The 27558-nt window shown below is 69.1% G+C and overlaps 3 protein-coding genes and 1 long non-coding RNA gene across 13 annotated transcripts in view; 2 read left to right on the forward strand and 2 right to left on the reverse strand.

Annotated features, from left to right (window-relative positions):
* Positions 1-16757, reverse strand: part of ARAP1 (ArfGAP with RhoGAP domain, ankyrin repeat and PH domain 1) — a 59099-nt gene extending 42342 nt beyond the window's left edge. For 6 of the 10 annotated variants that reach the window (XM_068930856.1, XM_068930855.1, XM_068930853.1 and 3 more), the window contains exons 1-2: positions 8173-8325; positions 403-1209 (exon numbers count right to left, since the gene is read on the reverse strand). In XM_068930856.1, the coding sequence (XP_068786957.1) occupies positions 403-1118 (716 nt within the window). In that variant the 5' untranslated portion in view covers positions 1119-1209; positions 8173-8325. Of the gene's footprint in view, positions 1-402; positions 1210-3321; positions 3455-8172; positions 8326-8476; positions 8618-12376; positions 12692-16651 lie in introns of those variants that run through there. The other 4 variants (XM_068930849.1, XM_068930848.1, XM_068930847.1 and 1 more) reach the window with 4 other exon arrangements.
* On the forward strand, positions 3798-5987 carry LOC138065673 (uncharacterized). The gene is made up of 3 exons (XR_011138800.1): positions 3798-4077; positions 4157-4372; positions 5049-5987. It is a non-coding gene; the product is annotated as an uncharacterized lncRNA (long non-coding RNA).
* A 1102-nt stretch (positions 16758-17859) lies between the features above and the next one.
* STARD10 (StAR related lipid transfer domain containing 10) lies at positions 17860-26244 on the reverse strand. Its single transcript, XM_068930860.1, has 6 exons — positions 25960-26244; positions 19559-19706; positions 19380-19483; positions 19124-19241; positions 18625-18677; positions 17860-18559 (listed from the first exon to the last, which is right to left on the reverse strand). The coding sequence occupies exons 1-6, from the start codon at positions 26125-26127 to the stop codon at positions 18332-18334; spliced, it is 819 nt and encodes a 272-aa protein (XP_068786961.1). The 5' UTR covers positions 26128-26244; the 3' UTR covers positions 17860-18331.
* LOC138065710 (collagen alpha-1(I) chain-like) lies at positions 21066-25140 on the forward strand. Its single transcript, XM_068931114.1, has 3 exons — positions 21066-21161; positions 22249-23287; positions 23360-25140. Exons 1-3 carry the CDS (start codon positions 21066-21068, stop codon positions 24532-24534), a joined length of 2310 nt encoding a protein of 769 aa, XP_068787215.1. The 3' UTR covers positions 24535-25140.
* Positions 26245-27558: the final 1314 nt, after the last annotated feature.

Below are 27558 nucleotides of genomic sequence, written 5' to 3' on the forward strand. Positions count from 1 at the left end.
ACCCTGTTCCTCCCCATGGGAACCCTGCTGCATGGGAAACCCCCCCAGCACAGCCCCATGGCCGGGGTGCACCCATGAGACAATACCAGCACCCCGTCCCTGGCCATGGAGACCATGCTGCATGGGGAACCCCCCGGCACAGCCCCATGGCCGGGGTGCACCCATGGGACAACACCAGCACCCTGTTCCTCCCCATGGGGACCCTGCTGCATGGGAAACCCCCCCAGCACAGCCCCATGGCCGGGGTGCACCCATGAGACAATACCAGCACCCCGTCCCTGGCCATGGAGACCATGCTGCATGGGGAACCCCCGGCACAGCCCCATGGCTGGGGTGCACCCATGGGACAACCACAGCACCCTGTTTCGGCACGGGGCCGGCTCTCCCGCGCACCCTCCTTACCTGCTGGCCACCTTCTGGGACACGGCCCGCGGGGGCAGCACCGGCGGGCGGCTGGGCAGCGGCGGCGGCAGTGGCGGCGGTGGCGGTGGCGGTGGCGGCAGCAGCTTCTCGGACGTGCATCTGGCCTCCAGCTGGTGCCGCTTGGCCGGCAAAGGGGGCAAGGGGGGCTTGGGCCTGCCTTCGGCAGGGGCGGGCAGCTCCGGGGCGCGCGCCCGGGGACGGCTGGGGAGCGCCGGCGGGGGCTCGGGGCTGCCCCCCGGCACCGACGCGGAGAATTTGACGGGGGGTCGGCAGCCCACCCGGGGCGGGATGGGGGGAGGCAGCTGAGCGATGCTCGCAGCACCCTCCAGCTCCGGCAGCGCGGACCGTCCAGCAGCTGGGGCAGCTGCATTGCCCGTGGCCTCCTGCTCCGCCGGCGCGGCCGCCGTGTCCATGCCGAGCCGGAAAACGTGGCGTTTCATGGGCACCGGCTTCCTGGCGGGGGGCTCGGGCGGCTCGGCAGGCAGGGAGACCTCGGCGAAGGCTTTCTGGAGGCCCAAGAGGATGCGCTTGCGGTGGCCCGGCAGCACCACGCCGATGCGGGTGAGGACATCGTCCGTCAGGGCCCGGCAGTCGGCCACGGTCCACAGCTCGTTCCTCTCGAAGCCGTCCACATACTGGTCCAGGTGGAGAGCCGCCAGCCAGGCGGCCACCGGCAGGGACGCCCCTGCCTCCATGGCGGGGCGGCACGGGGGTCCGGCAGCTGAGACCTGCCCCACTTCAGCGCATCTCTCCTCTGCCTGGCGAGGCTCGGCACGGTGTCAGGGCCTGGGGGAAGGAAACAGCGATGAACGTGCAGCGCTCGCTGGGCCCCGGGCCGCGAGCCGGCAAACACCGCGCGCACCCGGGACGTGCAAGCAGGTCCCAGTTGCACAGGCCGTTCCCCCTCCCCGCTGACGTTCAGGATGCTCCAGCTGACCTGAGCAACCCGCATGATCCCAGGTGGGGTTTCTACCTGGCCTAACCCTGCTCGCCCGCTTTGACTTTTCTCCTTTTTTCAGAGCACCTGCAAAGCGGGCGAGCAAGGGCAACGCGGAAATCATTCACCTGCCTCTCTTGGAAAAGGCCTGAGATCGCTTGGCCGGGTATCAGCTGGTCGACACAGAGCAGAGGAGGTACAGAGGTACCTCCAGAGCTTCTAGAGAGACGGGTGAACCCCCCTCGAAGAGGGATACGGAAGGGATACGAAGCCAGGATAAGGAAACATGAAGAGCTGGCTCAGACACCAGAGGGTGCATCCCACCGGCAATCCCAGACAAACCCTTTGCATGCAAATGTGACGTCTAGAGGTGCCTGTCTCTGCTATGCTGGTGCAGGGACCTGAAGGCCACCAGCTCCTCGGGTGTCTGCAGCCCGTGGCAGTCCCACACCCAGAGATCCCACGTGGGGAAACACATTTTATCTCAAAGCCTAGAGACAGCAGACAAAGGCGAGTGCTGATTCACAGCTTGCGTGGTCGCCTGTTGAGTTTAAACCTCCTGATTTCAGGGGTGGGCTCACAGCCTTAGCAGCGAGGCCAGTTCCTGATTTTTGAATGCACATATGGGCTTTGCGGCTGGCTGCTCATGACCCTGGGCGGTGGCAGGATGTCACCCACACGCCATCCTCGGAGCCCTCCAGCCCGCCCCACTGCACCACGTCAAACCCGGCGCCTGAGCCACCATGCTGCAAACTTTGGCCCCGTGCTGTGAGGCTGACGCTGACACATCCTCGGGTTGTAGTTTTACGTAGGGCATTCCTACGTAAAGGGCATGCCCTTGTCCTGAAGCATCTGCTCAGGCCTAGGCGGTGTCAACAGATGTGGAACATCTGCCAGGAGAAGAAGGGCCGGAACTGGGAGCCGGCTCTCCCACAGCCTGTTCCCCACCCTGGCCTTGCACTGCCCATATAACACCTCCACGCCTCCGCTCTCCTCTCTGCAGGGCAGCTGGAGGGTGCTGGACACAGCACCAGCTGGTCCCACTTGGGTGACTAGGGCTACCCAAGGGTCAAGGCTAGGGAGGCTTTCATTCCTCATGCAGGACAGCCCATGGGCACACGTAGCTGCAAGCAGAGGCATCACTAGCAGGTTACCATAGCTCCATGAGGGGGGCTTGTTCTGGGGCCCCATGTCCTGATGCCATGGAGGCCTTCACAGAATAACACGGTTGGGAGGAACCTCTGGAGATCATCTCATCCAACCCTCTGCTCAAAGCAGGATCACCTGGAGTAGGTGGCCCAGGACCGTGTCCAGTCAGGGTTGAATGTCTCCAGCAAAGGAGACTCCACAACTGACCTGGGCAGCCTAGTGCAGGGCTCCATCACTCTCACACCAAAGAAGTTTTTCCTCCTGTTCAGATGGACCTTCCTGTGTTTCAGTTTCTGCCCGTTGCCTCTCATCCTATTGCTGGGCACCACGGAGAAGAGACTGGCCTCATCCTCTCAACACCCCCCCTTCACATACTTCTACACATTGATCACATCCCCCCTCAGCCTTCTCTTCTCCAGGCTGAACAGGCCCAGATCCCTCAGCCTTTCCTCAGAGCAGAGATGCTTCAGGCCCTTCATCATCTGTGTAGCCCTTCGCTGGACTCTCTCCAGGAGCTCCATACTCCCCAGCTCTTACACTGGGGAGCCCAGCACTGGACCCAGTACTCCAGGGGAGGCCTCCCCAGAGCTGAGGAGAGGGGCAGGATCACCTCCCTCCACCTGCGGGCAACACTCTGCCTAATGCAAACCAGGAGACCATTGGCCTTCTTGGCCACAAGGGCACACTGCTGCCTCATGGTCACCTTGGGGTCCACTAGGACTCCCAGACCCAGCTGCTTTCCAGCAGATCAGCCCCCAGCCTGTCCTGCTGCCTGGGGTTATTCCTCCCCAGGGACAGGACCCTGCACTTGCCTTTGTTGAACTTCAGGAGGTTCCTCTCTGCCCAGCTCTCCAGCCTGTCCACGTCCCTCTGAATGGCAGCACAGCCTCCTGGGGGATCAGCCACTCCTCCCAGTTTGGGATCATCAGCAAACTTGCTGAGGTTGCATCTGCCCTAGCATCCAGGTCATTGTTGAATTATATGAACAGGATTGGACCCAGGACTGACCCTTGGGGGACACCACTGGATTCAGGCCTCCAACTAGACTTTGTGCTACTGATCACAACCTTCTGAGCAATGCTGTTCAGCCCGTTTCCAGTCCACCTCACTGTCTGCTCATCTAGCCCATACTTCATCAGCTTGCCTGTGAGGATGCTATGAGAGACTGTGCTGAAAGGCTCACTGAAATCAAGATAAACAACATCCGCTGCTCCCCCACACCAACTGCCAAGCCAGTCATCTCATCGCAGAAGGCCATCACATTGGTTAAGCATGATTTCCCCTTCATAAATGCACACTCCTAATCACCTCCTTGTCCTTCACATGTCTGGAGCTGGGTTCTAGCACCAGTTACTCCACCACCTTCCCAGGGATCGACGTGAGCCTGATCAGCCCCAGATCCTCATTTTTGTCCTTTTTGACCACAGGGGTGACATTTACTTTCTTCCAGTCCTCAGGAACACCCCCCGTGACACCACAAGCTTTCAGAGATAATCCAGAGTGGCCTCATGACATTGCCCACCTCCCTCAGCACCCATGGGCACATCTGTCAGGGTCACAAGAGCCAGGTCAGTGCCATGCTGCCCCTAGCCCCATGCAACGTGGGTCTGAGATCCCACCAAGATCCATGCTCAAGCATGTGGCCAGGTCCAGCTCAACCCATGGGAAGGAGCTATCGGCACCCGAGGTGCTGCAGGGTGACAACCTCCCGAGAGGACTACTGGCCCGGCCTCACCACGCTGACCCCAGCAAAAGGCACCGGGAAGGGAGAGAGACCATTCACGCAGGGGACTCCTCGCAGCAAGACGGCCTGAGCGCACCCGTATGCATCGACTTGCACAACTGGAGCGCAGCTCGTTTCAGGTAACGTTTGATAAAAGCCATGAAAGGCTGAAACTGGGAAGTCCTGCAGAGAGCAATCTGCAGCCGAGGGCTGAAGCAGCCGTCGGGAGCGGGGAGTTGCATCTATTTTGGAAACGGCGAGCCCAGGCTGAGCTCCTGCCTCCGACAAGCTGGGGCAGCTCGGAGCTGGGGCCGCGCTTCTAGGAAGCCACGCGCCTGCCCCACACGGAAAGCGGCTGCTGGGCGAACGGCCGGAGACCCGCTCCGGTGACTCCCATTCAAGCCTCGCTACCTCCCTGCACTTTACCCTCCTGCTTTTCCAAGGCTGCAGGAGATCACGCACACGAGTGACCGGAGCAAAGCCCGTCCCTGCTGCCCAGCCCCTGCTGTCCCCCGTGTGCCCCCTGCCCACGGCTGCACCCCACGTCGGGGGCTCTTTTCTCCCTTTCTGGGGTTTCTAAAATCCAGGAGGAGAACGGAGAGCTGAAGCGAAGCCTGCTCGGCTCCAGCCGCCGCGGCGCGGTGCACTGGGTTGCGCGCGGCGGGGCGGGAGGGCAGCAGCCTGCGTGATGCCTTTTTCCCTTCTGTGCCACCACGTCAGCCGGCGAAACACGGCTGTCTCGAGCTGCACCGCTAGGGAACACTGTTGCAACCCAGCCGCTTCCCAACCCGGCCTTTTCTCCGCCGGTTTTCCCAGGAAGGACACGGCGGCCCCGTTTCTCCTTGCACCGCGCCGCATGAGCGCGGCCCCTGCCAGCTCTTTCCATCGGCAGCTCCAGAGACCTAGAAACGAGACGCCTGCCCCGGTTTCCAGAAAGAGGAGAAACGCTGCGAGCAGATGGGGACTCGTTACCTGCAGCCTCTCAGGTAACGTCCCCGACACGCGAGACGCCCAGCGCCGGCAGCCCTGGGACAGGACCCGTCAGAGCAGCGGGCTGGTGGCCAGCACCTCCGAGCGGGGCTGGTGCCGGCCTGCTGCAAGCGGCCGCAGGGCTTGCAAAAGCCCCGTGCAACCTTGCAGGGCCACCAGCAGCCAGGAGAACGCTTTCTGGAGGATAAATCAGCCCTTTGGATGCAGCCAGCCCCATAAAATGACACGGGGGCCGTGCGCAGGCAGCTCGCCCAGCACCGTGACCCCAATGCGTGTCTTATCTGGGGCTTGCTGCGGAGTTTGTTAAGTTGCTGGGTTTTTTTTTTTAGACCTGCTAAATAAGGTTCGGAGGATTTCCTGGTGCTATAAATAAAGCGATCACAAAATCTGACCCATCAGAGTCACATTTTCTCTGACTCACGCGCCTCCGACCCTTCCGGACCGCGCAGCAGTTTCAGCAGCGCTCGGCAGCAACAGCCGAGCTGCTGCTGCTGCTGCTGCTGCTGCTGCTGCTGCTGCTCACGTGCATCGCGGTGGCAGCACTTCCCACGGCACGGCCTGGCCGTTCCCAGCACGAGCCCGAGGCCGCTGCGCCACGCCGGCTCCGCGGGACGGCAGAACCGTGCATCGCCCATCTCCCCCCGCGCGGCCGGCCAGGCCGGGGGCCAGCTCGCCCGGCCGGCCTCGCCGCAGCTCTCCGTACCTCCAGACGTCGGCACCGCGCCAGCGCCTCCGGGCACCTGCCGCGCTGGGCTCCGGGGACTGCAGCAAAGGCAGGCCCCGAGATCTGCGGGGCAAACTCCAGCCCTCGGTTTACACCCGCCGAAGGAGCAAAGTTCTGGTTCGCAGGGAGCATCGGGCGCCTCCTCGCCCCGCACGGCAGCCCGGAGCGCGGCGCCCCGCTGCAAGGAGCCGCCGCCGAGGCAGGGCAGAGCAGCGGGCGGCCCCGGGAGCGGAGCGCGGCTCAGCAGCCCGCTGCACCCGGGGTTTGCCCTCCGCCTTGCGTTAGTGCTGAAGCAGCTTGAAAATCCTGCCTTGCACCGAGGAGCAAGCTCGGGACTACGCACCCACGTGCAGACAGGCACGCTTGCCCTCTCACACCTCCGCAGCTTAAAAACCAAACCAAACCAAGACAAAATCCAAAACTGTCATTAAAAATCGATGGGTGACACCATCCTATAACATCGCTGTCGCAGGACGTGGGGTTTCGCTGCCACCAGCGCTGACCCGTCCGCAGCCGGTAGCCTCCGCCAGCCCGTCTCCAGCAGAAGCAGAGCGGCTGGGGCGCAGAGCGACCTTGCACGAGCGGGAGCATCGAGCATGAAAACCGAACCCCCAGCGGGACCTCTACCTGGGGCGGGCAGGGCTCTGTCCCCGCTCGGCTGCGAGTGCCCTGGGCCGGCTGACCCCGCCACAAGCAACGCCCGCCTGCGGCGCCTAGATTTTGGGAAAGGAAAACAGCATCTTCGGGGATGCCGTGCGAGCCCGCCCCGAGGTGGTGGCCATGGGTGGGAAACGCCAGGGCTTTCCCGGCTCTCACCGCCTCGCCCCCGGCAGAGCGGAGCAGCGGCGCTTTCGCCCAGAGACGGCACGGCGTAACGGCGCCGGTGTCACCGACCGGTTCTGCTTTCGCTAGCAGGAAGAGGAAGCCGGCCAGGAGGCCGGGGCGGCGCGGGACGCGGCTCTGCCGGCCGGGGCCGCAGGGCTTGCAGCCCCCGCCGCACCCTGGGGTGCAGCCCGCTGCTCCCCGCCTCCCTCGCCCCGGCTCTGCGGCGCCTCGCCCCAGCCCGTAAATCATTCATCACCGTCTTGTCCTCCTTCGGGCATTAATCATTTAACCCCGGCCCGAAAGGAGACGGGGAAATTCCAGAAACCCAGTCCGCCGGGAGGGACGCCGTCAGCAGCAGGGGCGGAGGACGCCCGCCCCGCGCTGCCCGGCCAGCCGCTCCGCGGCCCGGGGCACCCACGTTGCAGCATCGCCCCGTCCTTGCGCCTACGGAGAGGGCACGGCGGAGCGCGAGGCCGGTGTGGGAACTCGCCCCGGCCCGGCGGCCCCCGGCGCGCGGTGGCTAATCCCCTCCGTGCTTACCCAACGCATTCCTGCCCGGGATTAGGCAACCCCCTCCGGGGCGTTTTGCAAGGGACTTGGAGGCCCCAGGAGCCGGCGGCGGGGCCTTTCCGTCGCCCGGATCCCGCGGCGCCCCGGCAGAGCCCGCCGGCCCCGACCCCGCTGCAGGCGCCTCCGTTGGCCCGTGCCGGCCGTGGGGGCCAGCACGGCCCCGGCCAGGGGCTTGCAAAGGTTATTCGTGGCAAAAGCACCACCCGCCCGCTGGGTCCGGGGTGGGGGGAATCCCACGGAGCGCAGTCGAGACCCCCGCGGGACGCTCCCCGTCGCCGTTTCGGCGGTCACCTGCGCTCTAAACCGGCGGCGCTGGCTGCTTTTCAAGTGGTTTCCGCATCCGGCTGGGTGCACCCAGGGTATTTGGGATGCGTTTTGTTCCCGCGGTTCCCAGCGCAGCGCACGGGCAGCAGGAGCCTCCCCGTCCCGCCGGGGCTGCGCCGCGGGGGGGAAAGGGCCCCCCCCCGTTCCCCGCTGCTGCCCCGCAGCCCCAAATCTGCCGGCGATGCTGGGCCTGGCTTCGCTTGCCGGCGGCTCCGGCTCCGGCTCCGACTCGGTCCCGGACGAGCATCGAAGGAGCCCGCACGCGGCGCCCCGAGCCCACCGGCCGGCGCCCGCCGCCCCGCTCTGCGGGCTCCGTTTCGGGCTGCGCCTCCCCACTTCCCCCCGGCGGCTCCCCCGCCTCCGCCGCCTGCGCCCTGCCAAAAAAGCCGGAGGCGCCTAATCCCCGGCGGCGATGCCCCAGCGTCCCCCCGACGGCTCCCGTCCCCGGGGCGCCCCTGCCCCGGGCCCTGCGGCTCGCTCCTCCGCCGGCCGAAGCCCGGTGGGTACCTCGTGGCGGCGGCCGCGGGGCCGCCCGGCGCCCCGCCGTCCCTGCCTGCTCCGCCGCCGGCCTCCGAGAGGCTTTGCCCAGGGGTTTCTGCCCGCCGCAGCACTTCCTCAAACGCCTCGGCGGAGACCGGGAACTTGCAGCAAGGGCAACGGCGGGCGGTAAAAGCCCCCGGGCGCACCGTGTTGCAATAACCGCCGGGAGCGGCGGTGGGACGGAGGACCGACCGGGGCCGGGGGCCGGCTGGCGGCAACGGGGAGCGCCGGCAGCCGGGGTGGTCGCCCTCCTCCGGGGCTTTTGTCCCACCTGGGGTTTTCCGCCGGGCGCTCCTGCGCTGCATGGGGCGCCGGAGGCAGCTCCCGCCGAGCCCGCTGCCCCGCTTCGCCTCCCGAGCGTCCGCGCCGCTCGGCAGCAGCGAAAGTTTCACTTCAGGAAGACAAAAGCGTTTCGTTTTCAAGACTTCACCAGGTAGCACAGACCATGCAAATAAGTGCAACGCAGCCGCCAGAAATGAAGTTAAATCCTGCAAAGTCAGCACAACCTAGGCGTGGAAAAGGTCCTTCCCGCTCCCGGTGTTATTCAAATCTCCAAACGCCGTGCCACAGCCTCGCCGCAGCTCTTTGCTGCAGCATGTCGGCTCCTGCACGCCGAATCCCTCCTCACGTACCCGCCGGCGGCCCGGCTCGGCGCTGGGAACTGCCCCGAGGCAGCTGTGCACAGCCAAGTGGGGGGCGTGCAGCCGACCAGGGCCGCACAGCCAAGCGGGGTGTGCACAGCCGAGTGGGGTGCATGCAACCAATCAGGGTGCACACAGTCGATCAGGGTGTGCACAGCCGATGGGGTGCACACAGCCAACTGGGGTGTGCACAGCTGGAGCGCGCACAGCCGACGGGGTGCACACAGCCGACGGGGTGTGCACAGCTGGAGCGCGCACCGCTGATGGGAAGCACACAGCCGACGGGGTGTGCACGGCTGGAGCGCGCAGAGCTGATGGGAAGCACACAGCCGACGGGGTGTGCACAGCTGGAGCGCGCACCGCTGATGGGAAGCACACAGCCGACGGGGTGTGCACGGCTGGAGCGCGCACCGCTGATGGGAAGCACACAGCCGACGGGGTGTGCACAGCTGGAGCGCGCACCGCTGATGGGAAGCACACAGCCGACGGGGTGTGCACAGCTGGAGCGCACACCGCTGATGGGAAGCACACAGCCGACGGGGTGTGCACGGCTGGAGCACGCACAGCCGACGGGGTGCACACAGCCGACGGGGTGTGCACGGCTGGAGCGCGCACCGCTGATGGGAAGCACACAGCCGACGGGGTGTGCACGGCTGGAGCGCGCACCGCTGATGGGAAGCACACAGCCGACGGGGTGTGCACGGCTGGAGCGCGCACCGCTGATGGGAAGCACACAGCCGACGGGGTGTGCACGGCTGGAGCGCGCACAGCTGATGGGAAGCACACAGCCGACGGGGTGTGCACGGCTGGAGCGCGCACAGCTGATGGGAAGCACACAGCCGACGGGGTGTGCACGGCTGGAGCGCGCACAGCTGATGGGAAGCACACAGCCGACGGGGTGTGCACGGCTGGAGCGCGCAGAGCTGATGGGAAGCACACAGCCGACGGGGTGTGCACGGCTGGAGCGCGCACAGCTGATGGGAAGCACACAGCCGACGGGGTGTGCACGGCTGGAGCGCGCACAGCTGATGGGAAGCACACAGCCGACGGGGTGTGCACGGCTGGAGCGCGCACAGCTGATGGGAAGCACACAGCCGACGGGGTGTGCACGGCTGGAGCGCGCACCACTGATGGGAAGCACACAGCCGACGGGGTGTGCACGGCTGGAGCGCGCACAGCTGATGGGAAGCACACAGCCGACGGGGTGTGCACGGCTGGAGCGCGCACAGCTGATGGGAAGCACACAGCCGACGGGGTGTGCACGGCTGGAGCGCGCACCGCTGATGGGAAGCACACAGCCGACGGGGTGTGCACGGCTGGAGCGCGCACAGCTGATGGGAAGCACACAGCCGACGGGGTGTGCACAGCTGGAGCGCGCACCGCTGATGGGAAGCACACAGCCGACGGGGTGTGCACGGCTGGAGCGCGCACCGCTGATGGGAAGCACACAGCCGACGGGGTGTGCACAGCTGGAGCGCGCACCGCTGATGGGAAGCACACAGCCGACGGGGTGTGCACAGCTGGAGCGCGCACCGCTGATGGGAAGCACACAGCCGACGGGGTGTGCACGGCTGGAGCACGCACAGCCGACGGGGTGCACACAGCCGACGGGGTGTGCACGGCTGGAGCGCGCACCGCTGATGGGAAGCACACAGCCGACGGGGTGTGCACGGCTGGAGCGCGCACCGCTGATGGGAAGCACACAGCCGACGGGGTGTGCACGGCTGGAGCGCGCACCGCTGATGGGAAGCACACAGCCGACGGGGTGTGCACGGCTGGAGCGCGCACAGCTGATGGGAAGCACACAGCCGACGGGGTGTGCACGGCTGGAGCGCGCACAGCTGATGGGAAGCACACAGCCGACGGGGTGTGCACGGCTGGAGCGCGCACAGCTGATGGGAAGCACACAGCCGACGGGGTGTGCACGGCTGGAGCGCGCACAGCTGATGGGAAGCACACAGCCGACGGGGTGTGCACGGCTGGAGCGCGCACAGCTGATGGGAAGCACACAGCCGACGGGGTGTGCACGGCTGGAGCGCGCACCGCTGATGGGAAGCACACAGCCGACGGGGTGTGCACGGCTGGAGCGCGCAGAGCTGATGGGAAGCACACAGCCGACGGGGTGTGCACGGCTGGAGCGCGCACAGCTGATGGGAAGCACACAGCCGACGGGGTGTGCACGGCTGGAGCGCGCACAGCTGATGGGAAGCACACAGCCGACGGGGTGTGCACGGCTGGAGCGCGCACCGCTGATGGGAAGCACACAGCCGACGGGGTGTGCACGGCTGGAGCGCGCACAGCTGATGGGAAGCACACAGCCGACGGGGTGTGCACGGCTGGAGCGCGCACAGCTGATGGGAAGCACACAGCCGACGGGGTGTGCACGGCTGGAGCGCGCACCGCTGATGGGAAGCACACAGCCGACGGGGTGTGCACGGCTGGAGCGCGCAGAGCTGATGGGAAGCACACAGCCGACGGGGTGTGCACGGCTGGAGCGCGCAGAGCTGATGGGAAGCACACAGCCGACGGGGTGTGCACGGCTGGAGCGCGCAGAGCTGATGGGAAGCACACAGCCGACGGGGTGTGCACGGCTGGAGCGCGCAGAGCTGATGGGAAGCACACAGCCGACGGGGTGTGCACGGCTGGAGCGCGCAGAGCTGATGGGAAGCACACAGCCGACGGGGTGTGCATGGCTGGAGCGCGCAGAGCTGATGGGAAGCACACAGCCGACGGGGTGTGCACGGCTGGAGCGCGCACAGCTGATGGGAAGCACACAGCCGACGGGGTGTGCACCGCTGGAGCATGCACAGCCGACGGGGTGCGTGCAGCCGACCAGGGCGTGCACGGCCGACGGGGCCAGGCCGGCAGCTCGGGGCGCCCGGGGGCAGCCCTGGCCCGCCAGGCTCTGCGGGAGCGGCGGTGGCAGGAGAGGGCGGCGGGAGGGGAAGCAGCAGGACTGAGGCCGCACGAGGCCTCCGTCCGGCCACGTCCCCTCCCGTGCCAGGGCCCCCGAGGGCTTTCGAGGCCCCACCTGGGGGCAAAGCCTCGGGATGCTTGCGGAGAGGAGCCAGGCGGCCAGCGGAGAGGCGGCGCCGGGGCGATGCCGCCCTCGGGGTGCACTGGAGCCGGCCGTGCAGACCTGGGAGTAACACCCAAGGAGGCGAAGGGCAGCCTGGGCTGCAGCAGGAACGAGGAAACGCGAGTCCCCGACGTCCCCCGGCACCATGGCCCCGGGCCCGTCCTCCCCCCACAGCAGCCCTCGGTTTTCGGCGCAAAGCAGGCGTGCCGGGGGCCTCTCCCACGCTGCGCGCGCCCCAGCGCGCTCGCCCGACCCCGGCCGCCCGCCCTGCGCCTCCCTGCGCTGCGCGTTTCGCCGCCCCGCTGCCCCACGCAGGGGGCAACGCCGAGCTCCGGCGCTGCGCGGCCACGGGGCCTCCCCTGGGGCGGGCGCAGACCGCCAAGCCGGGGCGCGGGGAACGGAGATGGTATCAGGCCCGCCGACTTTCGCCGTATCTTTCCAGTCCTCTTACCTTGTAATCAAAGACTGGTTCCAGCCCTCGCCCGCCCACCGCGGGGGTTTGCAAGGCTCGCAGCGCCTGACACACTTTCTGCTCGGCATGGAAACCTCCGCCAAAATAGGTCAGGAAACCGTATCCCCGCGCTCTGCGTGCACGGCCGCGTGCAGCCCGCCAGCTCTGCCAGCGCAGCCGCCCGGGCTCCTTCGGGGAGCTGGTGCTGCAGGCCCGACAGGATGCCCCGGTGCACAGCGGGATGCTCCAGTGCATGGACGCCCTGGCACACGGTGGGATGCCCCGGTGCACAGCGGGATGCTCCGGTGCACGGCAGGATGTTCTGGTGCATGGCGGGATGCCCCAGCGCACGGATGTCCCGGTGCATGGCGGGATGCCCCAGTGCACGGATGCCCCTGTGCACAGTGGGATGCCCTGGTGCACAGCAGGAGGCCTGAGCACACGGATGCCTCGGTGCATGGCAGGATGCCGCGGTGCACAGCGGGATGCCCCAGTGCACAGCAGGATGCCCCAGCGCACGGATGCCTCGGTGCACAGCGAGATGCCCCAGTGCACAGCAGGATGCCCCAGCGCACAGATGCCCCAGTGCACAGCGAGATGCCCCAGTGCACAGTGGGATGCCCCAGTGCACAGATGCCCCAGTGCACGGATGCCCCAGCGCACGGATGCCCCGGTGCACAGCGGGATGCCCCGGTGCACAGCGGGATGCCCCAGAGCACAGCAGGATGCCCCAGTGCCCAGTGGGATGCTGCGGTGCATAGTAGGATGCCCCGGCACATGGATGCCCCGGTGCACAGTGCGATGGCCCAGCGCGTAGACGCTCCAGTGCTCGGCAGGATGCTGAGCACTGGCGTAGAGCACCGACCTGCCGTACAGCGAGCCATCAGGAGGCCGCTGCGGGCTCAGCGGGCACAGCACTGCCTCCTGCCTTGCAGGAGCCTGTCGTGCAAAACTCAGCACACGCGCACCCATGCACGCGCGCCAGCGACGCTGCACGAAACCGCTCAGGACCCTGTTTTGCTTTCCTGTAAGTGGGAAGTGAAAGTGTCTTGGTGGATGGCTGGATGGCTCCGGCGGCAGCCTGCTGGAGCCCCAGCTGGGCCGCGCTGCCCCCGGGCAAAGCCTCCGGCCCTGGGCAGCTGCACACCCGGCGCCTTCATGCCTCCTCCTCCTCCTCGGTGCACCAGCAAACCCGCCGTGCACGTCCCTGAACTCGCCCGGGCACCCGGCCCCACCGCCGCGCGCAGCGCGGGACCCCGGCGCGGCAGCCTCGGGAGCCACCGCCGCTGCGGTTCCCGCGCGCCGACCCCCGGGGCGGGCGGCGGGCAGGAGGCACGGTGGCGGGGCGCCGCGGCGGGAGAGGCGAGGACACACTTGCTAACCTGCGCCAGCCCGGCGGGAAACCCCGGGTTATTTTTAGACTTCTCTTTCCCCCCTTCAAGCGTGACGTTCGGGGTGGTGCATCCGGGCCCCCCGCGCCCTGCGAAGCCGCCGCTCGCGCTCGGCGCCGCTGCGCCGTGGAGGAGAGAACAGGCAGGTTTTTTCCAAAGTGCCGGGACTGGACACCTCGGGGCAGAGCGCCGCGCCGGGAAGGAGCCCGCGCGGTGGGACCCCCTGCCCGCTCCCATCCCCTCCCCGGGCGGCAGCTCCCCCCACCCCTGCCGCCTGCCCCCGGCGCGAGGCTGTACGGAAGAGCAGCGGGCTGCGTCCGCCCGCGCACGGCGTCGCTGGCCGCTCCGGCCGCTTTGCTCGCCGGTGAATGAGCAGTTGCTCAAAGGGAAAACAAATCTGCCGGGCTGGCGGCGGCAGTGCTCGGCGCTCGGCGCTCGCTCCCGCCGCGGGGCCGGGAGCCGGGCGTGGGAACGCCGCCCGCCCCGCTCCGCTCTGCTCCGCTCGCCCCGGCCGCTGCAGCCAGGCCTCGACATCCGGCGCGAAACCTTTCCCTGCGAGGGCGCCCAAAACGCCCCCGGCCCGTAAGTCCCCCCCCACCCACATCACTGCTGCTGCTGCTGCTGCTGCTGCTGCTGCTGCTGCTGCTGCAGGGGGCCACAGCGGCCAGGCACCTGTGTCCCCATGCAGCCAGGCACCTGTGTCCCCATGCAGCCGGGCGCCCATGTCCCCATGCAGCTGGGTGCCCCTGTCCCCATGCAGCCAGGTGCCCCTGTCCCCATGCAGCTGGGTGCCCCTGTCCCCATGCAGCCGGGCACCCCCGTCCCCATGCAGCCGGGTGCCCATGTCCCCATGCAGCCAGGTGCCCCTGTCCCCATGCAGCCGGGCGCCCATGTCCCCATGCAGCCGGGTGCCCCTGTCCCCATGCAGCCAGGTGCCCCTGTCCCCATGCAGCTGGGTGCCCATGTCCCCATGCAGCCGGGCACCCCCGTCCCCATGCAGCCGGGTGCCCCTGTCCCCATGCAGCCAGGTGCCCCTGTCCCCATGCAGCTGGGTGCCCATGTCCCCATGCAGCCGGGCACCCCCATCCCCATGCAGCCGGGCACCCCTGTCCCCATGCAGCCGGGTGCCCCTGTCCCCATGCAGCCAGGCACCCCTGTCCCCACGCAGCCAGGTGCCCCTGTCCCCACGCAGCCGGATGCCCGTGTCCCCATGCAGCCGGGCGCCCCTGTCCCTGCACAGCCCGGTGCCCCTGTCCCCACGCAGCCGGGTGCCCGTGTCCCCATGCAGCCAGGCCCCAGCTTGCTGCCCGCGCACCAGCTTGGCCGACTCGTGGAAACGGGTGCCGGGGGGGTGGGAAAAAACACCGGGACTTTCCTGAAAAACAGGTTCGTTGCGCTCTCCTCCCACCCGGTTTTTCCCAAGGACGACGCTTAGGGGGAACAAAATAAAAGAGACCGGGCGGGTGGTGGGGAGCGCCGGCGGGGCGTCCCTCGGGCGCCCTTGGGGACAAGGGCGGGTTTGTTGGGAGCCGATGGCACCAAGCCGCCTCTCTGCCAGCTCCGGAGCGGGGCTGCGGTTTTCCATGCTGCAAGCCGGCTGTGCCCGCGCCGCTGCCGTTTCACCCGTCTCCGTGCCCGGCTGCAGCGCAGCCGCCCTGCCGTCCCATCCTATCCCATCCTGTCCCATCCTGTCCTGTCCCGTCCCGTCCTGTCCTGTCCCATCTCGTCCCATCTTGTCCGATTCTGCCCCATCCTATCCTGTCCTGTCCCATCCTGTCCTGTCTCATCCTGTCCCATCCCATCCCATCCTGTCCTATCCCATCCTGTCCCATCCTATCCCATCCCGTCCCATCCCATCCCGTCCTGTCCCGTCCTACCTCATCCTGTCCTGTCCTGTCCCCTCCTGTCCCATCTTGTCCTGTCCCATCCCATCCTGTCCCATCCCATCCTGTCCTGTACTGTCCCATCACGTCCTGTCCCATCCTGCCCTGTCTCATCCTGTCCCATCCCATCCTGTCACATCTTGTCCTGTCCCATCCCATCCCATCCCATCCCATCTCATCCCATCCCATCCCGTCCCATCCTATCCTGTCCTGTCCTGTCCTATCTTGTCCTGTCCTGTCCCATCTCATCCTATCCCATCCCGTCCCATCCCATCCTGTCCTGTCTCATCTCGTCCTGTCCTGTCCTGTCCCATCTTGTCCTGTCCTGTCCTGTCCCATCTCGTCCTGTCCTGTCCCATCTCGTCCTGTCCTGTCCCATCCTGTCCTGTCCCATCCCATCCCGTCCTGTCCCGTCTCATCCTGTCCCATCCCATCCCATCCCGTCCCATCCCACCCTGTCCTGTCCTGTCCTGTCCTGTCCCATCTCGTCCTGTCCTGTCCCCTCCTGTCCTGTCCTATCCCATCCTGTCCCATCCCATCCCGTCCTGTCCCGTCCCATCCCATCCCGTCCCATCCCATCCTGTCCTGTCCCATCCCATCCCGCCCCATCCCATCCCGTCCCATCCCATCCTGTCCTGTCCTGTCCCATCTCGTCCTGTCCTGTCCCATCCCATCCTGTCCTGTCCTGTCCCATCCCATCCTGTCCTGTCCCATCTCGTCCTGTCCCGTCCCATCCTGTCTCATCTTGCCCTGTCCCATCCTGTCCTGTACCATCTTGTCCCATCCCGTCCCATCTCATCCCATCCCATCCCGTCCCGTCCCGTCCCGTCCCGTCCCGTCCCGCCCCGCTCTCCGCAGCCCGGAGCGCGTCCGGAGCACCCTCGCTCGCCGGGCGCGCGGGCTGCTGCGTCGCCTCCCGCCGTCAGGCCCCGGGGACGGAGCAGAAACGCCAGCGACCCCCGGCAGCCCCGAGCCGGGGGCACCTGGGTCCCGCCGCCTACCTGAGCCCGCCGGCTCCTTCGGCCGCCCGGCATCCTCCGCTCCGCTCCGGAGCCATTTCCTCTGGCGCGTCCCCCCCGCCCCGAAACCCCTGCCCCGGCCCAGCCGGCCGCCGGCAGCATCGGGAACTGAATCATACAGGAAGCCGCGGCCGCGGGGATGCTCCAGCTCCGGCCTGGCCGCCCTCGGGCCCCGCGCTGCTGCCGCCGCCGCCGCCGCCTTTTCCCGGGCCCTATTTGCACCGCCGCCTTGGGAGCGCGGCGGGGGGGACGGATGCGCCAGACCTAAATTAAGGGATTTCGTCAGCGGCGGCAGCGGGAGCGTCGCCCGGGGGGAGCGCCCGGCGCTGAGCGGGGTTAGGAGCTTCTCTAGCACCCTCTGCCGGCCCCGGCCCCGGCCCCGGCCCCGGCCAGGCGCCCGGCATCGCTCGGGGCGCCGCGCACAGCCCCAGACACCCCACGCCGCCCGTTTACTCCTTTTATTCCTACATAGTCCGCTGCGCTCCCAGGCACAAACCCTCCCTCCGGCCGCCAAGGAACAATCCCGACCACCCGAGGCCTCCACCTGCAGCGTAGGAAGTGTTCGGAGGCGGAGGCCGGGGCGCCTCCGGCGGGACGCGGGGCCCCCGCGCCGGCAGCGGGTCCCGGTCGGACAAAGGCAGTTCTGCCCCGGATCGTCGAAAACCAACGGAGCCGCGAGCCAGCGAAACGGGGCAGGGAGCAGGCGGGCGTCCCGCGCTCGGCCGGGGCACGGCGGGGACGGGGCGCGGGAGCCGCCCCCCCTCCCAGCCCCGCTGCCCCGCCAGGGCCGCAGCTCCAGGGCACTCGGCGTTCGCCACCGAAACGGGGACCCCGTCCCGCGGCGGCCGCAAAGGGGCCGGCGGCCCCCCGTTCCCGCAACGTGGCCCTGCCGGTGTGCGGGGGGGTCCAGGCACAGCGCCACGAGCCAGAAGCGTTGGGGGGGGGGGCGCGTTGAATGCGTTAGACGTGTTGCAGGCGTTGCACGTGTTGCACGCATTGCACACGTTGCACGCATCGCAAGCGTTGCAGGTGTTGCATGCATCGCACATGTTGCACACACTGCATGTTTTGCACGCGTTGCACACGTTGCACACATTGCAGGTGTTGCGCGCATTGCACACATTGCAGGTGTTGCATGCATTGCACGCATTGCAGGTGTTGCATGCATTGCACGCATTGCACACGTTGCACGCATTGCAGGTGTTGCATGTTTTGCACACGTTGCACACATTGCAGGTGTTGCACGCGTTGCACACATTGCAGGTGTTGCATGCATTGCACGCATTGCACACGTTCCGTGTGTTGGACACATTGCATGTGTTGCACTCATTACACATGTTGCACGCATTGCACACATTGCAGGTGTTGCATGCATCATGCGCTTCGCACACGGTGCATGTGTTGGACACGTTGCATGTGTTGCACCCATTGCACATGCTGCACGCATTGCAGGTGTTGCACGCATTGCATGTGTTGCATGCATCGCACGCACTGCACACACCGCATGTGTCGGACACGTTGCATGTGTTGCACCCATTGCACATGTTGCACGCATTGCAGGTGTTGCACGCATTGCACGCACTGCAGGCGTTGCACGCGTTGCAGGCATGCGCGAGACGCGTGGCATCGGGGCGGCGGAGCGAGGGCCCGGGCGAGCGCCGCTCAGTTGACGCTGTCCTCGTCGCTGGCCTCGCCGTGGTCATCTTTGGTCTCGGAGAGGGCGCTCTCGTCGATGTTCTCCAGGGAGTCGGCGTGCTGGATGGAGAGCTCGGAGAGCGCCACGGCGGGCAGCGTGCTCTGCTCGGGGAACAGCCAGGGCTTGAAGTGCGGGTTGTGCTTCAGCTTCCAGGCCGGGTACTTCAGGCAGGCCTTGTACATCTTCTTCATCGCCTGCGGCGAAGGGCGGCGTGAGCGCCGGGCCGGCGAGGGGCGCCCCGCCGCCCGCCCGCACTCACCTTCGGGGCCAGCAACTGCGAGGATTTGTTCACCACCCACTTCGGCAGGGAACCTGGCACGAGAGGAGCCGGGCTGAGACCTCGCGTGGCACTGACACCCGCTGCACCCCCCCCCCCCGGCCTGCTCCGGCGGGGACCAAGCGCCCTCGGCGAAAGGGGACGGGGCAGCAACGGGAGCGGGGGGGGGGCAAAAACTGAGTTCAACCAAAACTGGAAGTTTCTGGGCGAAACCAAAGCCCAGGAAGCTGCACTCGCTCGGGCGTTTCGTGTGACCCGAGAAAGGCAAGCGCCCGCTCCCTCTGCCTTACTGCCCCTTCCGCTGGCGCGGAGCTCAGGCAAACCTCGCTGGGCGCGCCAGCCAACCTTTCCACCTCGGAGGAAAGGGAGGAAGAAGGGAAAAAAAGCCCGCGCCCCCAAATGCTGCATCCTGGCCCGGCTGCAGCGCGCCGAAAGGGACCGGCCCGGCGGCAGCGGGTGGGGGGCAACCGCCCCGCGTTACCTTTGGGGTCCACTTGCGCCAGGTAGGTGATGCTGCAGCTCCTGGCCCCCCTGCCCTGCACCAGGTAGCCCGTCTGGATGGACACCGCTCGCACCATGTCCTTCCGGGGCGGGTATTTCTGCGGGGAGGGGAGGGCGGGCAGCAGGCGGCAGCGTCGGTACCCGCACCCCACGCCGGCAGCCCCCTCCCGCCCCGCTCCCCGAAGCCGGGGGTCCCGCCGGGCGGCGGTCTGCAGCCCCTGGGGGCTCCCACTCACGGGGTGCTTGACCGAGTAGTTCATGATGATGTAGTCGGTGCCCGTGGGCAGCCAGGAGCGCAGCGTCACGACGTCCCTGTTCTTCAGCGGCTTGGGGCACCTCCCTGGGGGGGGACGGCGTGAGACCCCCACCCTCCCCGCGCCGCCGCGCCGCCCCCCCCCCCAGCCCCGCTGCTCACAGGCGTAGTAGCCCACGTCCGAGTTGACGGTCAGCTTCCCGATGTCGAAGGTCTCGATGACGTTGGTGTCCCACTTCTTGCGGTACTCGACGTCATGCAGCACGTCGTAGAGGGTCTCCGCCGGCACGTCCTCGCACTCCATCCTGCACTGCAGGGCCGGGCGGCTCGCAAACCGGCCCCCCGCCCCGGGCCGCGTCAGCCTCCTCGCCCTCCCGGCAGCCTCGCGTGCCCACGCCGCGCCGCGTGCCCATGTCCAGCCGGACACGGTGCGGGAAAAGCGCTGCCGCTCTGGCGGGGACGCCCCGGAGCCGCTCGGCCCGGCGGGAGGTGAGGGAACCATCGCCCCAACCCCTGCTTCGCCCCGCCGGGGCGCGCGGGCTGCTCGGGCCGACCCCCAGCTCCCTCTCCCGCCCCGCTCCCGGCACGGCAGGGCACGGCACGGACGGGGCAGCGCACAGACGGGACGTCACGCCGGCAGGACAGCGCATGCATGGGGCGCTGCACGGATGGGACATCGCACTGGTGAGACACTGCATGGATGGGGCATCACATGGACATGGCAAGGCATGGATGGGGCACTGCACAGACGGGGCACCGCATGGATAGGGCATCACAGTGGTGGGGCACTGCATGGATGGGGCATCACATGGACATGGATGGGGCAAGGCATGGATGGGGCACTGCACAGACGGGGCACCGCATGGATAGGGCATCACAGTGGTGGGGCACTGCATGGATGGGGCATCACATGGACATGGATGGGGCAAGGCATGGATGGGGCACTGCACAGACGGGGCACTGCATGGACAGGGCATCACAGTGGTGGGGCACTGCATGGATGGGGCATCACATGGACATCACATGGATGGGGCAAGGCATGGATGGGGCACTGCATGGATGGGGCATCACATGGACATCACATGGATGGGGCAAGGCATGGATGGGGCACTGCATGGATGGGGCATCACATGGACATCACATGGATGGGGCAAGGCATGGATGGGGCACTGCATGGATGGGGCATCACATGGACATCACATGGATGGGGCAAGGCATGGATGGGGCACCGCATGGATAGGGCATCACACTGGCAGGACACTGCATGGATGGGGCAAGGCATGGATGGGGCACTGCACAGACGGGACACTGCATGGATAGGGCATCACACTGGTGGGGCACTGCATGGATGGGGCAAGGCATGGATGGGGCACTGCACAGACGGGGCACTGCATGGATAGGGCATCACACTGGTGGGGCACTGCATGGATGGGGCATCACACTGCTGAGACACTGCATGGATGGGGCATTGCATGGATGGGGGCGTTGCACAAATGCGACATCACATTGGTGGGACATTGCACGTATGGGACATCACACTGGTGGGGCACTGCATGGACGGGGCATTACACTAGTGGGACATTGCATGGATGGGGCATGGCATGCATGGGGTGTTGCACAAATGGGACATCACATTGGTGGGACATCGCATGCATGGGGCATCGCATGGATGGAGCATGACGCTGGTGGGACGTTGCATGGACGGGACATTGCACGGACAGGGAACTGCACAGATGGGACATCGCATGCATGGGGCATCACGCTGGTGGGACGTTGCACAGACAGGGCATTGCTGGGGCGGGGCATGGCACAGGCACGGGGGCGGGAGCGCTGGGGGGGGCACAGGGCAGTCCTGCGGCCCCTCCGCAAGGCACCCTTCGAAGGAGGCCCTCCTGCAGCGCTCGGCCAGGCGCGGAGCCAGCTCACCGCGCCGCCCTCCAGGGATTTCCACCTCCGCCGCAGGGCGCCGGCTTTGACCCGGGGGCAGCGCCGCGGCAAGCGCCGACAGACCCGCGGCGAGACAGGCGGGCAGCAGCTCCCCGCGCGGGACGCGGGCAACGTCCCCGGCCCAGGGAGCAGGGTCACCCCCCGCCCAGCGACACCGACTGCATCCCTGCCTTCGGGGCGGTGGAGACCCCGCTAGCCGGGGGCCGCTGGCGCCTTTCCGCCTGCCAGAGGCTTCTGGCGTCTCGCGGCCCAGCGGGGAAGCGAGTTTGCGGGATCTCAGCCCAGCCGTCGGCAAACCCAGGAGGAGCCGCGGGGCCCTACGCCCGCCGCCCCGCTCGGGGCTTGGCAGATGCTCTCGGTAACCACGGCAGCCAGAGCATCCCAAAGACGAGGAGGAGGAGGAGGAGGCAGCCAGCGCCGGCAGCGCGCGCGCACCTCGGCCGCCTTGTTGCATCCCTGCCCGCGAGCTGCAAGCGGCTGCGGCGAGCAGCTCCCTCCCGCCGCCGCCAGCGGCCCTCTGCCCCGCGCCGACCCTGCCCGCAAGGCGCCGGGGCCAAGAGCATCGCGCCGCCGGCAGGCGCGCCGGACACCCCGCGCTCAGCCCCTGCGCCGGCGGAGGACCGAAAACGCGGCCCGACACGCGTCTCCGAAAACTCGCGGCGGCGGGTTGCTTGCGGCTCCCGGACGTCCCCGGTGCGGCCGCGCAGGGCTGGGTGCCGCCGGCCGTGACTCACTGGCGCCGCGCACCGCCAGCAGGATGGCAGCGCCCAGCCCAGAGTCAATATTGACTCCGGCGGGTACAGGGCGAGGAGGAGGAGGAGGAAGCACGGCGCGGGGCAGCAGGGCAGCTGTTTCTGCAGCGTTTCCCAGGGGAAACCGGGCCCGGCCGGGCCCCAGAGGTCTAGCTGGCCCAGAGGGGAGGCAAACCCCCGGAAAAGCCCCGCGGCCCCCCGGGAAAGCGGGCCGGCGGCGGGCAGAGCCGCCACTGCCGCGTCCCGCCGGCAGCCCGAGCCCCGGCGGCCGGCCGAGCGCTGCGCCAGGCCAGCGGGTTCCCCCCCCCCCCCCGAAAGCAGCTGCTTTGCCCCTTTCCGCCCCTGCGTCCCGTTCCGGGGGAAAACGGGACGTTCGGGGACTCGGCTGGCGTGCCGCGCGGGGCAACGGCTGCAAGCGGCGCCGAGGCCGGGCAAGCTGCCGCCTGGGCTGGGGCGGCGGGCAGCAGGGTCCCGGGAAGCCCTTCCCGGCGGCCGGCCCGTCCGTCCGTCCGTCCGGCCACGGCTCGGGTCCCCCCCCCCCCCGCGGCGGGTGACACAAACTTGCCGCGTTTCCAGGCTCGGGAAAACAGGTTAGACGAGAGCTGCAGGGCTAACGGAGCCGGGGGGGGGGGGGGGGGGGGGCGCGGGGAAGGGGCGCAGGGCGCTCGGGTTTCGCTCGATCACAAAGCAGCAGCAGCAGAAAGACAGACAGACATAGAAAACAACCCCCCCCCCCCCAAAAAAAAAAAATGCAAAAAACAAAGCTTTTTGGAAAGTGCTCATAAAAGCGTGAGCAACAGCAGCCCAAGGGCGCGGAGCGTCCCACCGGCTGCGAAAACGGGCCCCGGGGACCGGCCCCGCGCCTCCCGCCCCCCGCGTCCCCCCCCCCAGCGGTGGCACGACGAAAGCGCCGGCGGGGACGTGGGGGGAAGCCAGGGTCCGCGGGGCGGTGGGGGGCACAGGTGGCACCGAGCCCCTGTTCGTCCCCAGGGAGCCGTCCTTACCGCCGGGTCCCCGCTCGCCCCACGGTGCTGCTCGTCCCGGGGGTCCCACTCGCAGCCAGCTCCCCACTTGCTCCAGGGTCCCCACTGGCCCCCAGGACCCCCAGCTCGGCCCCAGGGTGCTGGATCACCTTGGGGACCCTGTTCGCCCCAGGGGTCCCTGCTCGCCCCGGGGTGCTGGATCACCCCGGGTCCCCACTGCCCCCAGGGTCCCTGCTGGCCCCAGGGGTCCCTGCTCGCCCCAGGGTGCTGCATCACCCCAGGGTCCTCGCTTGTCCCCAGATCCCTGCTCGCCCCAGGCTGCTGGATCACCCCGGGTCCCCACTGCCCCCAGGGTCCCTGCTGGCCCCAGGGGTCCCTGCTCGCCCCAGGGTGCTGCATCACCCCAGGGTCCTCGCTTGTCCCCAGATCCCTGCTCGCCCCAGGCTGCTGGATCACCCCGGGTCCCCACTGCCCCCAGGGTCCCTGCTGGCCCCAGGGGTCCCTGCTCGCCCCAGGGTGCTGGATCACCCTAGGGTCCTCGCTTGTCCCCAGATCCCTGCTCACCCCAGGGTGCTGGATCACCCCGGGTCCCCACTGCCCCCAGGGTCCCTGCCGGCCCCAGGGGTCCCTGCTCGCCCCAGGGTGCTGCATCACCCCAGGGTCCTCGCTTGTCCCCAGATCCCTGCTCGCCCCAGGCTGCTGGATCACCCCGGGTCCCCACTGCCCCCAGGGTCCCTGCCGGCCCCAGGGGTCCCTGCTCGCCCCAGGGTGCTGCATCACCCCAGGGTCCTCGCTTGTCCCCAGATCCCTGCTCGCCCCAGGCTGCTGGATCACCCCGGGTCCCCACTGCCCCCAGGGTCCCTGCTGGCCCCAGGGGTCCCTGCTCGCCCCAGGGTGCTGCATCACCCCAGGGTCCTCGCTTGTCCCCAGATCCCTGCTCGCCCCAGGCTGCTGGATCACCCCGGGTCCCCACTGCCCCCAGGGTCCCTGCTGGCCCCAGGGGTCCCTGCTCGCCCCAGGGTGCTGGATCACCCTAGGGTCCTCGCTTGTCCCCAGATCCCTGCTCACCCCAGGGTGCTGGATCACCCCGGGTCCCCACTGCCCCCAGGGTCCCTGCCGGCCCCAGGGGTCCCTGCTCGCCCCAGGGTGCTGCATCACCCCAGGGTCCTCGCTTGTCCCCAGATCCCTGCTCGCCCCAGGCTGCTGGATCACCCCGGGTCCCCACTGCCCCCAGGGTCCCTGCCGGCCCCAGGGGTCCCTGCTCGCCCCAGGGTGCTGCATCACCCCAGGGTCCTCGCTTGTCCCCAGATCCCTGCTCGCCCCAGGCTGCTGGATCACCCCGGGTCCCCACTGCCCCCAGGGTCCCTGCTGGCCCCAGGGGTCCCTGCTCGCCCCAGGGTGCTGGATCACCCCAGGGTCCTCGCTTGTCCCCAGATCCCTGCTCGCCCCAGGGTGATGGATCACCCCGGGTCCCCACTGCCCCCAGGGTCCCTGCTGGCCCCAGGGGTCCCTGCTCGCCCCAGGGTGCTGGATCACCCCAGGGTCCTCGCTTGTCCCCAGATCCTTGCTCGCCCCGGGGTGCTGGATCACCCCGGGTCCCCACTGCCCCCAGGGTCCCTGCTGGCCCCAGGGGTCCCTGCTCGGGTCCCGGGGCCCTCACTCACCCCTGGGGTCCCTGCTTGCCCCCGGGTGCTGGATCACCCCAGGGTCCTCACTTGTCCCCAGATCCCTGCTCACCCCAGGCTGCTGGATCACCCCAGGTCCCCGCTCGTCCTCAGGGTCCCTCCTTGCTCTGGGGTGCTGCATCACCCCGGGGGCCCTACTCGTCCCCAGATCCCTGCTCACCCCCGGGTGCTGGATCACCCTGGGGTCCCTGCTCGCCCCCAGATCCCCGCTCGCCCCCAGGGCCCTTGCTTGTCCCCCGCTCCCTGCTCGTCCAGGGGTCCCCGTTCACCTCCAGGACCCTGCTGGCCCCTAAAGTCCCCGCTGCCCCCCGGGTCCCTGCTGCCCCCTGGTTCCTGCTCCCCCAAGGTCCCCACTCCCCCCCAGGGTTCCCGCTGTCCCCCAGGGTCCCCGCTGCCGCCCAGATCCCTGCTCCCCCCCGGTGCCCCACTGCCCCCCAGTGCGCCCGTTCCCCCGCTGGTACCCGCCGCCCCCCAAAGTCCCCACTCCTGCCCCACTCCCCGCCGCCCCCCGGTCCCCCGCTCCCCCCCAGTCCCTGCTCCCCCCCGGGTCCCCGCTCCCCTCGGTGCCCCGCCGCCCCCCCGGGTCCCCGCCGTCCCTGCTCCCCCCGGGTCCCCGCTCCCCCCCGGTGCCCCGCTCCCCTCCGGGTCCCCGCCGTCCCCCTGGTCCCTGCTCCCCCCCCGGTGCCCACCGCCCCCCCGGGTCCCTGCTCCCCCCGGGTCCCCGCCGCCCCCCCGGGTCCCCGCTCCCCCCCGGTGCCCCGCTTCCCCCCGGGTCCCCGCCGCCCCCCCGGGTCCCCGCCGCCCCCCCGGGTCCCCGCCGCCCCCCAAAGTCCCCGCTCCCCTCGGGGTCCCCGCCGTCCCCCCGGTGCCCGCTCCCCCCCGGTGCCCCGCCGCCTGCCAAAGTCCCCGCTCCCCCCCGGTGCCCGCTTCCCCCGGGTCCCTGCTCCCCCCGGGTCCCGCTCCCCCCCGGGTCCCCGCTCCCCCCCGGGTGCCCGCCGCCCCCCAAAGTCCCCGCTCCCCCCGGTCCCCGCCGCCCCCCGGGTCCCCGCTCCCCCCGGTCCCCGCTCCCCCCGGTGCCCGCCGCCCCCCAAAGTCCCTGCTCCCCCCGGTGCCCGCCGCCCCCCCGGTCCCCGCTCCCCCCGGGTCCCCGCCCCCCCGGTGCCCGCCGCCCCCCCGGTGCCCGGCGCGGCGCTCACCTTGATCTTGTGCAGGGAGCGCTGGGGCTCCAGCGGCTGCACCCAGACGGCCAGCCCGGCCCCGCGGTAGCGCAGGCTCCAGCCCTGCTCGGCCTCGCAGGCGGCGCGGAAGGCGCGGAAATCGCCGTCGTCGGGGATGTGCACGGCGGCGCGGGCCGGCACGGACATGGCCCCGGCCGGGGCCGGCGGCGGCGGGAGCGGCGGGAGCGGCGGCGGGAGCGGCGGGGGGAGGCGGGGGGAGACGGGGGGGGGAGACGGGGGCGGGGGGGGGAGGAGGGAGGGAGATGGGGCGGGGGAGGGGAGGAGGAGGAGGAGGAGGAGGAGGAGGAGGAGATGGGGGAGGAGGAGGGAGGGAGGGGGGAGGAGGAGGAGATGGGGGAGGAGGAGGGAGGGAGGGGGCAGGAGGAGGGGAAGGAGGGAGGGGGAGGGGGAGGAGGGAGGGAAGGAGGGAGGAGGGGGGAGGAGGAGGGAGGGAAGGAGATGGGGCGGGGGAGGGGGAGGAGGAGGAGGAGGGAGATGGGGGAGGAGGAGGGAGGGAGGAGGAGGAGGAGGGGAAGGAGGAGGAGGAGGAGGAGGAGGGAGGGAGGGTGAAGAGGGAGGAGGAGGGGGAGGAGGGAGGAGATGGGGGAGGAGGAAGAGGAGGGAGGGGAGGAGGAAGGGGAGGAGGAGGAAGAGGAGGGGGGAGGAAGAAGGGGGGGAGGAGCCGCCGCTGCCGTTGCCCGAGGGCGGGGGCGGGCGCTGCGCTGCGCCGGGGCGGGGGGGCACCGGGAGCGGGGGGCATCGGGGGGGCATCGGGGCGGGGGGGGGAAACCGGGGCGGGGGGGCACTGGGAGCGGGGGGGCATCGGGGGGGCATCGGGGCGGGGGGGGGACACCGGGGCGGGGGGGCACTGGGAGCGGGGGGGCATCGGGGGGGCATCGGGGCGGGGGGGCACCGGGAGCGGGGGGGCATCGGGGGGGCATCGGGGGGGCATCGGGGCGGGGGGGCACCGGGAGTGCCGGGCGGGGGGGGGACCCGACCCCAGGAGCGGTGGGGGGGCCCGGGGGGGCACCGGGAGCAGCGGGCGGGGGGGACGGTGGGGGGGGCACGCGGTGAGCGCACACGCACACGCACACGCAGACGTGTCAGATTGTACACGCACCCGCGGGGCGCGCGTGCGCCTGCGCGCACACCCCTGGGCGGCACACCTGCGCGCACACACCTGCACGCACACACACACCTGCACGCACACACACACACCTGCACGCACACACACACCTGCACACACACCTGCACACACACACACCTGCACGCGCACACACACCTGCACACACACCTGCACACACACACACCTGCACACGCACACACACACCTGCGCGCACACACCTGCACGCACACACACACCTGCACGCGCACACACACCTGCACGCACACACACACCTGCACACACACACACCTGCACACGCACACACACACCTGCGCGCACACACCTGCACGCACACACACACCTGCACGCGCACACACACACACCTGCAGGCGCACACCTGCACGCGCACACACACCTGCACACACACCTGCACACACACACACCTGCACGCGCACACACACCTGCACACACAC

The sequence above is a fragment of the Struthio camelus genome, chromosome 1 (genome assembly GCF_040807025.1).
Source record: "Struthio camelus isolate bStrCam1 chromosome 1, bStrCam1.hap1, whole genome shotgun sequence".
NCBI classification, from domain to species: Eukaryota; Metazoa; Chordata; class Aves; order Struthioniformes; family Struthionidae; genus Struthio; species Struthio camelus.

Bases quoted from the DNA above. Each gene is read 5' to 3' on its own strand.
- LOC138065710 (XM_068931114.1), top strand. From the start codon at position 21,066: ATGGAGCATGACGCTGGTGGGACGTTGCATGGACGGGACATTGCACGG. The intron at 21,162-22,248 runs GTGGGACGTTGC...CCAGAGGTCTAG, and splicing joins ATGCATGGGGCATCACGCTG to CTGGCCCAGAGGGGAGGCAA. The intron at 23,288-23,359 runs GTCCCCACTGCC...GCATCACCCCAG, and splicing joins GGGGTGCTGGATCACCCCGG to GGTCCTCGCTTGTCCCCAGA.
- STARD10 (XM_068930860.1), bottom strand. From the start codon at position 26,127: ATGTCCGTGCCGGCCCGCGCCGCCGTGCACATCCCCGACGACGGCGAT. The intron at 19,484-19,558 runs GTGAGCAGCGGG...GTCCCCCCCCAG, and splicing joins GGACGTGGGCTACTACGCCT to GGAGGTGCCCCAAGCCGCTG. The intron at 18,678-19,123 runs GTAACGCGGGGC...CTCTCGTGCCAG, and splicing joins GGCGCAAGTGGACCCCAAAG to GTTCCCTGCCGAAGTGGGTG.